At 41.5% G+C, this 12,482-nt stretch overlaps 1 protein-coding gene across 1 annotated transcript; it reads right to left on the bottom strand.

Annotated features, from left to right (window-relative positions):
- Positions 1-3,455: 3,455 nt before the first annotated feature.
- On the bottom strand, positions 3,456-7,637 carry LOC146520925 (neoverrucotoxin subunit beta-like). The gene has a single exon (XM_085154561.1). It carries the CDS (start codon positions 5,335-5,337, stop codon positions 4,768-4,770), a length of 570 nt encoding a protein of 189 aa, XP_085010687.1. The 5' UTR covers positions 5,338-7,637; the 3' UTR covers positions 3,456-4,767.
- Between the last annotated feature and the right edge of the window lie 4,845 nt (positions 7,638-12,482).

Below are 12,482 nucleotides of genomic sequence, written 5' to 3'. Positions count from 1 at the left end.
TTATGTATGTTTGTTTTGTTTTGCTTTACTTTTGTTTCATATGTTGTTTGTTTAATTTAAGACTAAAAGAAAATTAAATGAAGGAGAGGTAAAACTTGAGGGGGTAGGGACAAATAAGTAAATACTTCTTCCTACTCCTTTTCAAACAAATAATGGAATAATATATTGTAATGATTGTGAAGGCACATGTTTGAAATGTTTGAAATAAAATGAACTGTACTGAACATACCAGACAAATGGCAAAAATTACATATATTTTATTTCTTTTGTTTTATGTGATCCATACAAATTTCCTTTCAGAATGGAAATGTGAACAAGATGCAACCAGAGCAGCCTGGCTCTATAAGTCCGAGTTACTTTCAAAGTATGAGACCAGAAAGGCAGTAGTCCTGCAAATGGACTTGCGGGAAAGTATTGTGGATCAACAGAGATCACTTATCTCCCTCTACAAAGCCCCAAAGGTAGAGTGGGCGGGCCCTGTCAGCTGCAAACTGGAAGGTATTGTTTCTGTATTGTGAAAACATTAGAAATCCAGTGACTGACTAATCCAAAACTTCACAAGTTTTTTTTTCTTCTTCCTTTTAGGGGATGTTGCTGTTGGAGAAGGGGTGAAGAGATTTTTCTTCTCAAAGGCAGTTTCTCTACTACAGTCTGGTTTGCATTTGAATTTTGGTATGTATGTATGAAACTAGACTGGGCACATGTATAGTGGATTAAATAAGAGAATATTTCATCGTGTAAAGAAAATGTGTTTGTTATGTAAATGAGTTAATTGTGTTAAATTTACTGCCTGGATTTCTGATACTCACCATAACCTAGCTGTACTCTTTTCAGGGAACACAGATCTTACAAGACTGTTTGACGGTGAGCCAGAACACTTGACTCCATCCACTTCTCAGACCTTGCTTGAGAGTGACATGTTTTTGGTGGCAGGTAAGAAAGTTATGTACAGAAATAAGAGGAAGAGTAATTTAAAATAATACATGTGCAGCACTAAAGGTAACAGCATTACTTGTGTTACATTATCCTAACTGTAACCATAAAGATGAAAAAAGGATTGAATACAGTTACAAAACTGTTTGTTTTTACCCCCATGCAATGTTAGACTAAGTGAATTTATTATGTTTGATCTTATGAAGAATAATGGGACATTCATTCATTCATGGTGGACCGTGTGTGTCTGGTATAAGTCCTGCAATCATCCATGTCCTTTTTGTTGGCTCACCTGAAACAGTTACAGTTCAGATTGAGGATTGCCCTGATATTGATATCCACAGCACTATTCAGCTGGTTTGCATTTTTGTAGCATTAAATAAATATTGAATTTAGAGACATGATTGAATAGCCATCAGTACCTACTACTCACTACTAATTGTTTTTTTCTCTGTCCTAGCTTGATGGCAGGTCATTCCCCTCATCCCCAGACTCTGCTTCCTCCTCGGATGACGTGTCAGTGGGATTAAGGAGGTCCTCGAAGTATTCCTTCCACCGCCTGACAATTTTCTCAGTTGACGTCAGCAGCGCTCCGCCAGCACTATACACAGTGCAGGTAGAGCACCGCTTTGCCCTCCTGAGACGCCTGACGGTTTGCCAGAATCCCTTCGAGGCAGTCTGAAAGTCTTTTTCCATGGCTTCTCCGAACTCCTCCCACACCCGAGTTTTTGCTTCAGCCACTGCCCGAGCCGCATTCTGCTTGGCCTGTCGATACCTGTCAGCTGCCTCCGGAGTCCCACAGGCTAACCAAGCCCGATAGGACTCCTTCTTCAGCCTGGTGGCTCCCTTCACCTCTGGTGTCCACCATTTGGTTCGGGGATTACCACCACGGCAGGCACCAACCACTTTGCGGCCGCAGCAGCAGCTTCGGCAATGGAGACGCTGAACATGGTCCATTCGGACTTAATGTCCCCAGTCTCCCTCGGAATGCTGTTGAAGCTCTGCCGGAGGTGTGCGTTGAATATCTCGCGGACTGGGGCCTCTGCTAGACGTTCCCAGCACACCCTCACTACGCATTTAGGTGCACCGGGTCTGTCCAGCGTCCTCCCCCGCCACCTGATCCAACTCACCACCAGGTGGTGATCAGTTGACAGCTCAGCCCCTCTCTTTACCCGAGTGTCCAGAACATATGGGGATAATATCCCCCCAAGCCGAGGGGATATTAGAATACCCACCCCAGCCCGGCGCCTCTCACCAGGGGCAACTCCAGACTGAGACAGATTCCAGCCCCTCTCCAGTAGACTGGTTCCAGAGCCCAAGCCATGCGTAGAGGTGAGCCCGACTATATCTAGCCGGTACCTCTCAACCTCATGCACTAACTCAGGCTCCTTCCCCACCAGAGAGGTGACATTCCATGTCCCTATTGCCAGTCTTGGCAGCCGGGGGCCAGTCCGCCAGGGCCTCCGCTCCTGGCCGCCACCCGGCACACAAACATATCGGCAATTACCCCGATGGTTATCCCGGACAGCACTAAAGTCCTGAGTGCTGCAGCCGGGATTTTGAAGACGTGGATGACCAACATTTGAAGACAGTTCTTCCTCGGCGTATTCCACCATCCTCCATGACTTTTGACCTAGCATGTTTTTGCTAACTTTGGCAGCCATCCGCATAGTAGGTAGATTTCAAAATATGATTCTCACATTACATATCTGTCTTATTTACCCACGTAGTTATTTATTTCATCATGTCCTATTTATTTATTTAATTTTGAACACTTTGGAGTTCCATAGAAAAGGTCCTCTAAGAGGTGGACACAGAAGATCCTAAAACTGGAGACCCTCTCCAGCCTGACCGTTGATAAATATTTGATTAGGGTCTGCTATCTTGGACCTACTGCTAACCCGTTTTATTGTTGTTGAGCACATATTTCTAATTTTCCTAGCAAAATATAAAGAAATGAGGAATGGGTTGTTGCACAGAACAGTATATATTAAGCATCAGGCTGCATTCACCAGCACTACTGAGTGAAGAACACGAAACATGAGGGGAGAAAATTTTATCAGCAGAGTAGCTGATAACAATCAAATTCTTTTATTTGTTTTTAAGTCTCTTAATGGCACCACCCCTTCTTATTTGTCTGAGCTGCTTCACCCTTAAATGTTGTTGCATGCTCTTATATCAGCTAAGGAGTTCCTTTTGACTGTCTCGAAGACATTTTATAAATCCTGAGGAGACAGAGCCTTTGCAATGTTGGCTCCTAAAATGTGGAATGAGTTGCCTCTGGAGGTCAGGCAGGCTCCATCTCTTGCTGATTTAAAAACACACCTTTTCTTATTGGCTTTTAACGCAGTGAGAGTTGTCATCTGTGTTAACTTCTTCCCCTTGTATGTACTTATACTGATTTATTCTTTTATTTATAGATTAAATTTAGACGTGGTTTTTAAAAGTTAAATATATATTAAATAACTTAAAATGATCAGATTAATCTGTTTTTGTGTTGATTATTTGAAATGAAATGTCTTTCAGTGTGTTCTTCAGAAATCAGAATGAGGCTATTAAAATATTTAAATGCAGTTATCATAAAAGTGTCAATAAAAACAAAATTAAATAAAAACAAATCATATAAGACCAACTTTAAAGCTGTGAATGTTTTATTTAGGAATTTTCAAATAAAGTTTAACTCCTGAATGAACATTCGGATAAACAGGAAGCAGTACATGCTGTTCAACTCAGGATTCAGCTTTATTGATGACATCCACCAGGTGTCAGTGTTACACAAAGCAGGAGAGCTTCAGCTTCACAAACATCAGCATGTTAACAGCATGTGGTGACTCTATGTGCAGTGTTCTGAGTCAGAGTGGAAAATGTGGTCAGACCCTACTCACAGATTTCCTGAGTGGCACATTACACTTGTTTTGTTTATAAAATGGCAATTATATAGCCAGACAGCCCACTTCAAAAAGACTGTAAGATATCATCTACTTTAAAACACACACAATTGTTTTTAAGATAAAGAAATCAGGCTATCATCACACTTAATTCCTCATCAGCTAACTGTGCCTGATGCTCATTAACAGTAAGGTTTACATGTGTTATGTTTTAGGTTTGCCATGTTAGTAGCTTTGAATGGGATCATGTAAGGAGAAGAAAACCAAATGCTTTAAGTAACTAAAGTAAAGTAAAGTAACTAAAGAGAAACTAAAACAGAAACACATTCTTTACCCTCCTTTTAGGAGAATAACTAACCTCCACAAATATTTGGTATGTATGTAGCATATGAATCATGAAGCATTACAATAATTAGATCCCCTGGTCCCCACAGCAACATTTATCATAATGAGATTATACCCTACTTTCTATCACAGCATTTAATAGTGTATTAATGTTATGCATCATGCAGCTGTGATGAACACAAAAAAAAGTTCATGAGCAGGCAATAAATGCATCAGTGAGCCAAAACTGATGTTCCAATAACAGCCTCAGGGCAATGAATCCATATTTTACTTCAATCATATCGCCAGCTGGGTATAGAGCTTACTTTCCTGATGGCCTAGTGATGGTACCAGAATTCACTGTGAGAAAAGGACAGTTAGCTGGCTTAAAGAAGACGCTTTTGGCAGGATCACACACACACCATGTTAGGCATTCAGGTTTTGGCTTACTGGTGTAAAAAATAATGTCCCAATAAAATTCACCATAACACCTCAAATATTTAAAAGTGTATTTGCTCAGTACAATATAAAGCTATAAGAGGTTTATGAAAACATAATGCAAAATCTTTCATTTTGTTTTTTGTCCCAGTTTGTTCTGCTGTGACTGATTCTGCTGATGTTATTAAACTGGAGACAGTTTAACATAGTTGGATATGTTTTGTATCCAGAAGCCTGGGTAAACAGGCTCTGTGAATGTGGTGTGAAAGGTGTGGAGGTGTGTCAGTGTGTTAGAGGAGACTGTATAGAAAGACACCGTGCCAGTGGGGTAATCAAGAAACACTCCAACTCTACTCCAGCTGCTTGGAAGACTGCCGCTTCTTAATTTGCCATTATGCCACACAGTGAAGTCTGTTCCAGAGCATGTACCAACATACCAGGATTTGGAATTAGCACCAAATTCTGTCTCACCACCTTTTCCCTTTCTCTGGATGCTTTGGTACATAACAGCTATGCCAGCCTTAGTGGTAGAATCGGTACTCAACTGTACTTCCCAGTAATGGCGCCCAGTCAGCCCCTCGCTGCACAAAACCTGAGGCACTAAATCAAACCTCTCAGAGTTATTTTCATATTCCTGCAATTCTCCACATGTCGCCATCTTTTCATCCTTAGACAGAATCAGGTAGTTGTTTGCTGTTTTTGAATCCAGGGTGAGATTACAAGCATCTGAAAAGAGAAGTTTATTAGAATTCATTACTATCCATTCCACTTTACAACAGAAGACTCACATGCAAGCATCAGTAATGATGCCAATAATGGTCAATAAATATAACCAGCAAGTTAGCTAGAAATAGGTATTATATATTTTAAATATCTCACCACATTTCATCTTTTACATGAAGTCATAGCTTTTACATATTTGTTTCAAAGATGGCGGCACACACAGACGCAGCAGATTCAGGCTCTCCACTTAGATGCTTTTCTTTTTCATTTCTTGTTTTTTTCTTTAACTTTTGTTTTTCTTGTTGCAAAGCCAAACTTACCTACAGTCATCTGGAATTATGCAACATCAGATATAACAGGCAGATCCCCATTACCAGTGATTATCAGAGGATCGACAACATCCCCCTGGAGATAGGGAGAACATCAGGCGCTCCGTGGATTGTTATCAGCTCTCCCAAGCAACGAAGGCGGTGGAAGGAACGCAAACAAAAGCGTGGCTGCTGGTCAGGCCTGCTAGCCAGGTTAAAGAAGCAGCCTTTTAAGCCACCGTTCCCCAGCATCTTCCTGACCAACACACGATCGGTCGTCAACAAAATAGACAAACTGAACCTACTTCTCGCCGCACAGCCATTCGCCCGCGACTGTTGTGTCTTGGTTGTGACAGAGACATGACTACGAAAGGAAATTCCCGATACGCCGCTGCAGCTAGCAGGCCGCACAATGCACCACAGCGACAGAAAAGCTACAGTGGGGAAAAGCAGAGGAGGAGGTTTGTGCATTTACACACATAACAACTGAGGCACAAACATTAAGATCATCACCACAGTCTGCTCCCTGGACAAAGAGACAATGTCTGTTGTGTGCAGACCTTTCTACTTGCCCAGAGAACTGCCTGCGGTGCTAAAAACAGCAGTTTACATACCACCAGACGCTAATGTTAGCTCAGCCCTTGCCTACCTGCACAACTCAATATCTGACCAGCAACAAACATACCCAGAGGGAGTACACGTCATCGCAGGGGATTTCAACAAAGCATGCTGTGCTCCCTAAATTTGTTCAACATGTGAAATGCCCTATGAGAGGGAATAACACCTTGGACCACGTTTACTCAAATATTAAGCAAGCCTACAGCCTACTGCCCCCCTCACCCCACCTAAGTATGTCTGACCACCACTCTCTGCTCGTTGTCCCGGCATACACACCACTCGGGAAAAGGACAAGGCTGAAGATCATTATGTCAGGCTGATTGGGTTAGACTGGCAGAGCTGACATGGTAAAAGGAGGGTGATGCTTGAAATCATTGTTCTTCCATTGTTAACCATGGTGACCTGCAAAGAAACACGTGCAGCCATCATTGCGTTGCATAAAAATGGCTTCACTGGCAAGGATATTGTGGCTAAGATTGCACCTAAATCAACAATTTAAAGGATCATCAAGAACGTCAAGGAAAGAGGTTAAATTCTTGTTAAGAAGGCTTCAGGGTGTCCAAGAAAGTCCAGGATCGTCTCCTAAAGAGGAGTCAGCTGTGGGATCGGAGTGCCGCCAGAGCAGAGCTTGCTCACGAATGGCAGCAGGCAGGTGTGAGCGCATCTGCATGCACAGTGTGGCGAAGACTTTTGGAAGATGGCCTGGTGTCAAGAAGGGCAGCAAAGAAGCCATCAGGGACAGATTGATATTCTGCAGAAAGTATGGTGAATGGACCGCTGAGGACTGGTGCAAAGTCAGATTCTCCGATGAAGCCTCTTTCCGATTGTTTGGGGCATCTGGAAAAAGGCTTGTCCGGAGAAGAAAAGGTGAGCGCTACCATCAGTCCTGTGTCATGCCAACAGTAAAGCATCCTGAGACCATTCATGTGTGGGGTTGCTTCTCATCCAAGGGAGTGGGCTCACTCACAATTTTGCCCAAAAACAGCCATGAATAAAGAATGGTACCAAAACACCCTCCAACAGCAACTTCTTCCAACAATCCAACAACAGTTTGGTGAGGAACAATACATTTTCCGGCACGATGGAGCACCGTGCCATAAGGCAAAGGTGATAACTAAGTGGCTCGGGGAACAAAACATTGAAATTTTGGGTCCATGACCTGGAAACTCCCCACATCTTAATCCCACTGAGAACTTGTCGTCAATCCTCAAGAGGCGGGTGGACAAACAAAAACCCACTAATTCTGACAAATTCCAAGAAGTGAAAATAACAGATTGGGTTGCTATCAGTCAGGATTTGACCCAGAAGTTGATTGAGAGCATGCCCAGTCGAATTGCAGAGGTCCTGAGAAAGAAGGGCCAACAGTGCAAATACTGACTCTTTGCGTAAATGTCATGTAATTGAAACGTATAATATGTAGCTGATGTTAATGCTGTCTGTAGTGTTGTTGTTTCGAATTGCTGTTGCTTGCTAAATTCAACCCTTTAGCAAGTGTTAAATGCCGAGCTGAAGTCAAATAGCATCCTAACATATGTATTGGGATGCTCCAGATGAGTAAGGCTGGTGTGAAGTGTGATTGAGACTGCATCCTCTGTTGATCTGTTCCTGCAGTAAGCAAACTGTAGGCTGTCCAGGTCAGCAGGGATGTTGATGTGTGAAAGAACGAGTCTCCCAAAACACTTCATGATCATTGGTGTCAGAGCGACCCGGCGACAGTCATTCACACATTTTACTGACTGTCTTTTGGGCACAGGAATGATGGTAGTTGATGTGAGGCATGTTGGGACTGCAGCCTGCTGCAGAGACAGATTGAAGATGATGGTGAACACCCCCGCCAGTTGGTCGTCACATGACTTCAGCATGTGTCCTGAACCCTGTCTGATCCTTTCATGATCTGTTCTTGTTTAAACAGCTGACTCTTGTTGAGATTAAATTATTTGAAATGCTTCAATTCTCTGCTTTATATGAACTAAAATGCCACATAACCATATATTGTAGTATTAAGTGGACACAGCCCTGAAAATATAGACATTAGACTACGTTTCTTTGGGCGGTAGAAGGCTGTAGACTCTCGCTCACGCTTGCCTGGGAGAAAGTAGATAAAAGGGAGCATCTTCTAGTGGAAAGTTACTGAGACAGGGTTGTTTAGACTAGAATGAGAGAGCTGGTAATAAAAACTGTTAGGGGTGTGTCACCATTTTGAGATTGGCAGCACCGTGTCATGCAGGATGCATCTCCCTTCTAGAAGTAATTTTGTGAGAGAATAAAGTCTGAAATGGTCGACTGAGCGGTGTTTTGTCTTCCATCGGATGAAGAATCAAAAGAACTCGGTGAAGTGTTGATATTTAACACTCTAAATCTAACAATAAAATATTTGCATTTAAGAGGAAACATTTTCAGCGGGAGCAGAAACAGTGTGTTAATACGTGGAGATCCTGAATGCTGCTCTAAAAATGATCAGATTAGATGTTCAGTTCTCTTCCAAACCCCTGCTGTCTATTGTCAGTTTGATTGTCTACTCAAATAAAAATAAAAGCCTTCTAACATCTGTTTGTTTTTGTTCAGGCATACATGTGTAACAGGGTTTCTATGCTATTATTCTCCTTGTGACAAATGTCAGTGCAATGGGGGAAACAGCGCCCTCTGTTGGTGTGGCCGGTTAGTCGAGGCTAGCTGCAGAAATTACTGTCAGTCTACTGAAGCTACACCAGAGTGTGCTATGTGGAGTGGTGAAGCCATTTGTACTGACCCCACACTGTTATATTTCCACTCAGGAAATAAATCTGGACAGATTCCTTGTGTTCTTTAAAAATACAACAACGCAGAGCTGAGGAGTTTATTTGGGCCTGTTACAGTCGGGTGAAGCAGACACTGGTTACACATGTAGACCATTTTTTTGTGTGACCCTTTGAAGTACAGACTAGTGTAACTGAATATTGAGAAAGAGCCGCGTCAGTAAATCCAGAAGCTTTTTACTATCTAAAGAAGTCTTTGTGCTGCTGCAGACGTCAGTAAATCTGAGCCTAAATGTTTCTTTCTAACTCAAAGCTCATGTTTCACAGGCTGCTCTCCTTTGAATGAGCTGCAGAATTCAGCAGGGTTACAACATGTGCTGAAAGAAGATTCAATGAAGAGGTTACTGACAGAAGACACGAGGTTCAAATGCAGCCTGTGTTTGAAGCACAAAGGCTGCTGGAGCAGCTGGAGTCCTACACACACTCTTCACTACACAAACACCTCCTACAACATCCACTCTTTCCACTCTGACTGCTGTGTTTGTGGAAACACTCCAACACACACCGCTTCACATATGAACATGTGTGTGAAACAGAGCTGACATTAAACATGATGGAGGATTTATTCACAAACACACAACAACATTTACACACACATTACCTCTGCAGGACGACACACGCCTGATTTAATGATTTTCATTTACTGCTGTTTCTGTACAAAGCAACACTTTGTTTCTATTCTGAGTTCCTTTGTTTGTTGGATTTCAGTCGGTTTCTGCTTTAATTCATGTTAGAATCAAATGTTTTTACATGTTTCACTTCCTGTTTGCTGAAGTGGATTTTCAGCTGTTTCCAAACCAAAGGCTTGTTTTAAAGAGACAGTTTCACTGGGATTGAGGGAACCCCTTGCTCATAGGGGGTCATATGATTGTTGGGTTTTTCTCTGTATCTGCTGTAAAATATAAAGCGCCTTGAGGCGACCGTTGTTGTGATTTGGCGCTATATAAATAAAATTGAATTGAATTGAATACTGAACATGTCACATGACACACTTTAAACACCATGTGATCCACTCTCAGTGTTGCGATTTCCATCCACAAATAAAGATGCTGCCGGCTGAGTTGGTTTGAGCTGTGACTCGTCTCCAATAAGCCAAACTGAGCCCCACTTGTGTTTGTGTATTTATTTCAAAACACAAATAAACTTTTCACTTTCATTCAAACCAAAAAGCGCATCTATGAACTTATATCATTTGAGAATAGGACCACGCCCTCATGCAATCAGCTGAGGTGCAGGAAAATCTAAACACCTACGCTACCACTACAAAGAAACAAAACATAAAGATTTACTTTGGCTCTCACACTCAGTCTGCACTTTTATTCATGACTTCAACAGGTTGAAATGAGCTTTGAAGAAACATCAGTTTAGTACTGAAACATTCAAATGCTGCAGGAAGGAGAACAACAAAGTGATGACTAGAGATGGGCAGTAACGCGTTACTGTAATCTGATTACTTTTTTCAAGTAACGAGTAAAGTAAGGGATTACTATTGCAAAAACGGTAATTAGATTACCGTTACTTTCCCGTAGGAACGCTGCGTTACTGCGTTACTAAAACCGTGATTTTTTTGTGAGAATGTCTCATGACAGTGACGTAAGCGAGTGCGACGTTCGTGACAACAGCTGTGTGCAGATCAACAATGGATCATATATCGAGTGCGGCGAGAGTATGAGCGTGCAGCGTTTAAAGCGTGGAAGTACTGACCTTACTTTGAGTTTGATTCCATAAAAAGTGACAAAAACATTAGTGTCCGTTGTGCGTGGGAAGAAAACTTCTTTTTACAGCGAAAAAAACCCTAAACTTCCAAGCAAACACCGAGTAGCTACGACGTAATGGGAAACTCACGAGTAGTAATATACCTATACCTATACAAGGAACATTGGGGGTTGATACAGTGCTAGTGTGGCTAGGTGTGAATATGTGCTTTTAGAAGTATCATAGTTTATTTCTAAAGGGTTACATGTTGTTTGTGGTATTCTATTTAAAAACTATTAGCCTGTGAAACTATTAGAAAAGTGAAATCTTCCTAAACGAGCTAAATTGAATGCTGTGTGGGAATACACGGTTTTTAGAAGTATCACAGTTTATTTCTAAAGGGATACCTGTTATTTGTGGCCAAGGGCGTAGATTTGGTTTTGGCATTGGTGGGGACGGATGATTCAACCACTGAACCCTGCCCTGTTTCTTATTTTTTCCTTTTTGTTTTTGCTTCTTGATAAAAGGAGAAATATACTTGCCTACATATGTAATTCTACATGCTTTTAAACTGTTTAAAAATACAATTCATAGTTTTATATGTGAATTATATAATGTTAAATTACTATTAAACAAATGACTAAGTATTTTAGGCTTTAGTTTACTTCAGCCATATTCCATATAAATCAGGTGTCATACAAAAATAAAAATAGCTTCAAATACAGTCATGACAATAAAAGAATATGACTTTAAGGACTTAACAACATTACTTCAGTTACACCAACATCTCTGATACATCAGCACTAAGGGAACACTGAATGACCTGCTGGGTTTTGTCCATAAAACTACTCGTCTAAGATTACCACAGAGTAACAGATCTCTCAGCAAAATTATGCAACATTTTAGGCACTATTGCCCTCTATCAGATAGGGGGCTGGGATGTTAAACATGAACAGCAACAGACATGGACTACATGCCCCACACAACAAACACATGCCTGCTCCTCTCGTTAGCTGAAATGAACTGCTGGCATATTGGTTTTACATCTATACTGTCCAGCCTGGTGGACATGGCATCACATTATTATGGTTACATACAATTTTAGACTGATGTGGGCCAAGCCTAGCACCTACTTGCCAACCTTGAGACCTCAGAATTAGGGAGACATTCAAAGGGGCTGGTGGGGGGTACACATGTACATATATATATACAAAAAACTTGAATTTTACAGTGTTTATCGGATAAAATAAGTTAAATGTCACCGTTACTATTGTCCGGCCGGAAACAGGGTCCGGGTCCTCCGAAAGCCGGGTAGACCAGAAATAACCGGACGCTGGCGTAGATGGTCGAATAAACTGCTGTTCTCACACAGCAGTTTATTCAGCTGTGTGAGAACCTGGAGGAATCCTCCAGAGGGATTAATAAAGTTTTATTTAATCTAATTTAATCTAATAACTTTAATCTCACCAACAAATAAAACACAACTAAAGCACTGAAAAAGGCCAAACAATAACATGTTTAAGTTATTTGAAGTTTACGCAGCTACATTCTCGCCTGAAAATGTGTTAAAAGTTTATTTTGCGACCCAGAAAGAGAAATAAGAGTAATATTAAAATTAAGTAGCTGCAGTAATAGTAGCCATCGTTGAAAACTGGAATTGGCTGGGCCAGTCTGTGATATGGTTTTCAGTTTTGTTGTCCGGGTGGAAAATCAGGAGAAATTGGGGAGAATGGCCTAGCATAGCCTGTAACGTTATGGTG

The sequence above is a fragment of the Neolamprologus multifasciatus genome, chromosome 3, assembly GCF_963576455.1.
Source record: "Neolamprologus multifasciatus chromosome 3, fNeoMul1.2, whole genome shotgun sequence".
Classification (NCBI taxonomy): domain Eukaryota; kingdom Metazoa; phylum Chordata; class Actinopteri; order Cichliformes; family Cichlidae; genus Neolamprologus; species Neolamprologus multifasciatus.
The sequence above is the reverse complement of the archived record's forward strand: the minus strand, read 5'-3'. Positions and strand labels throughout refer to the sequence as shown.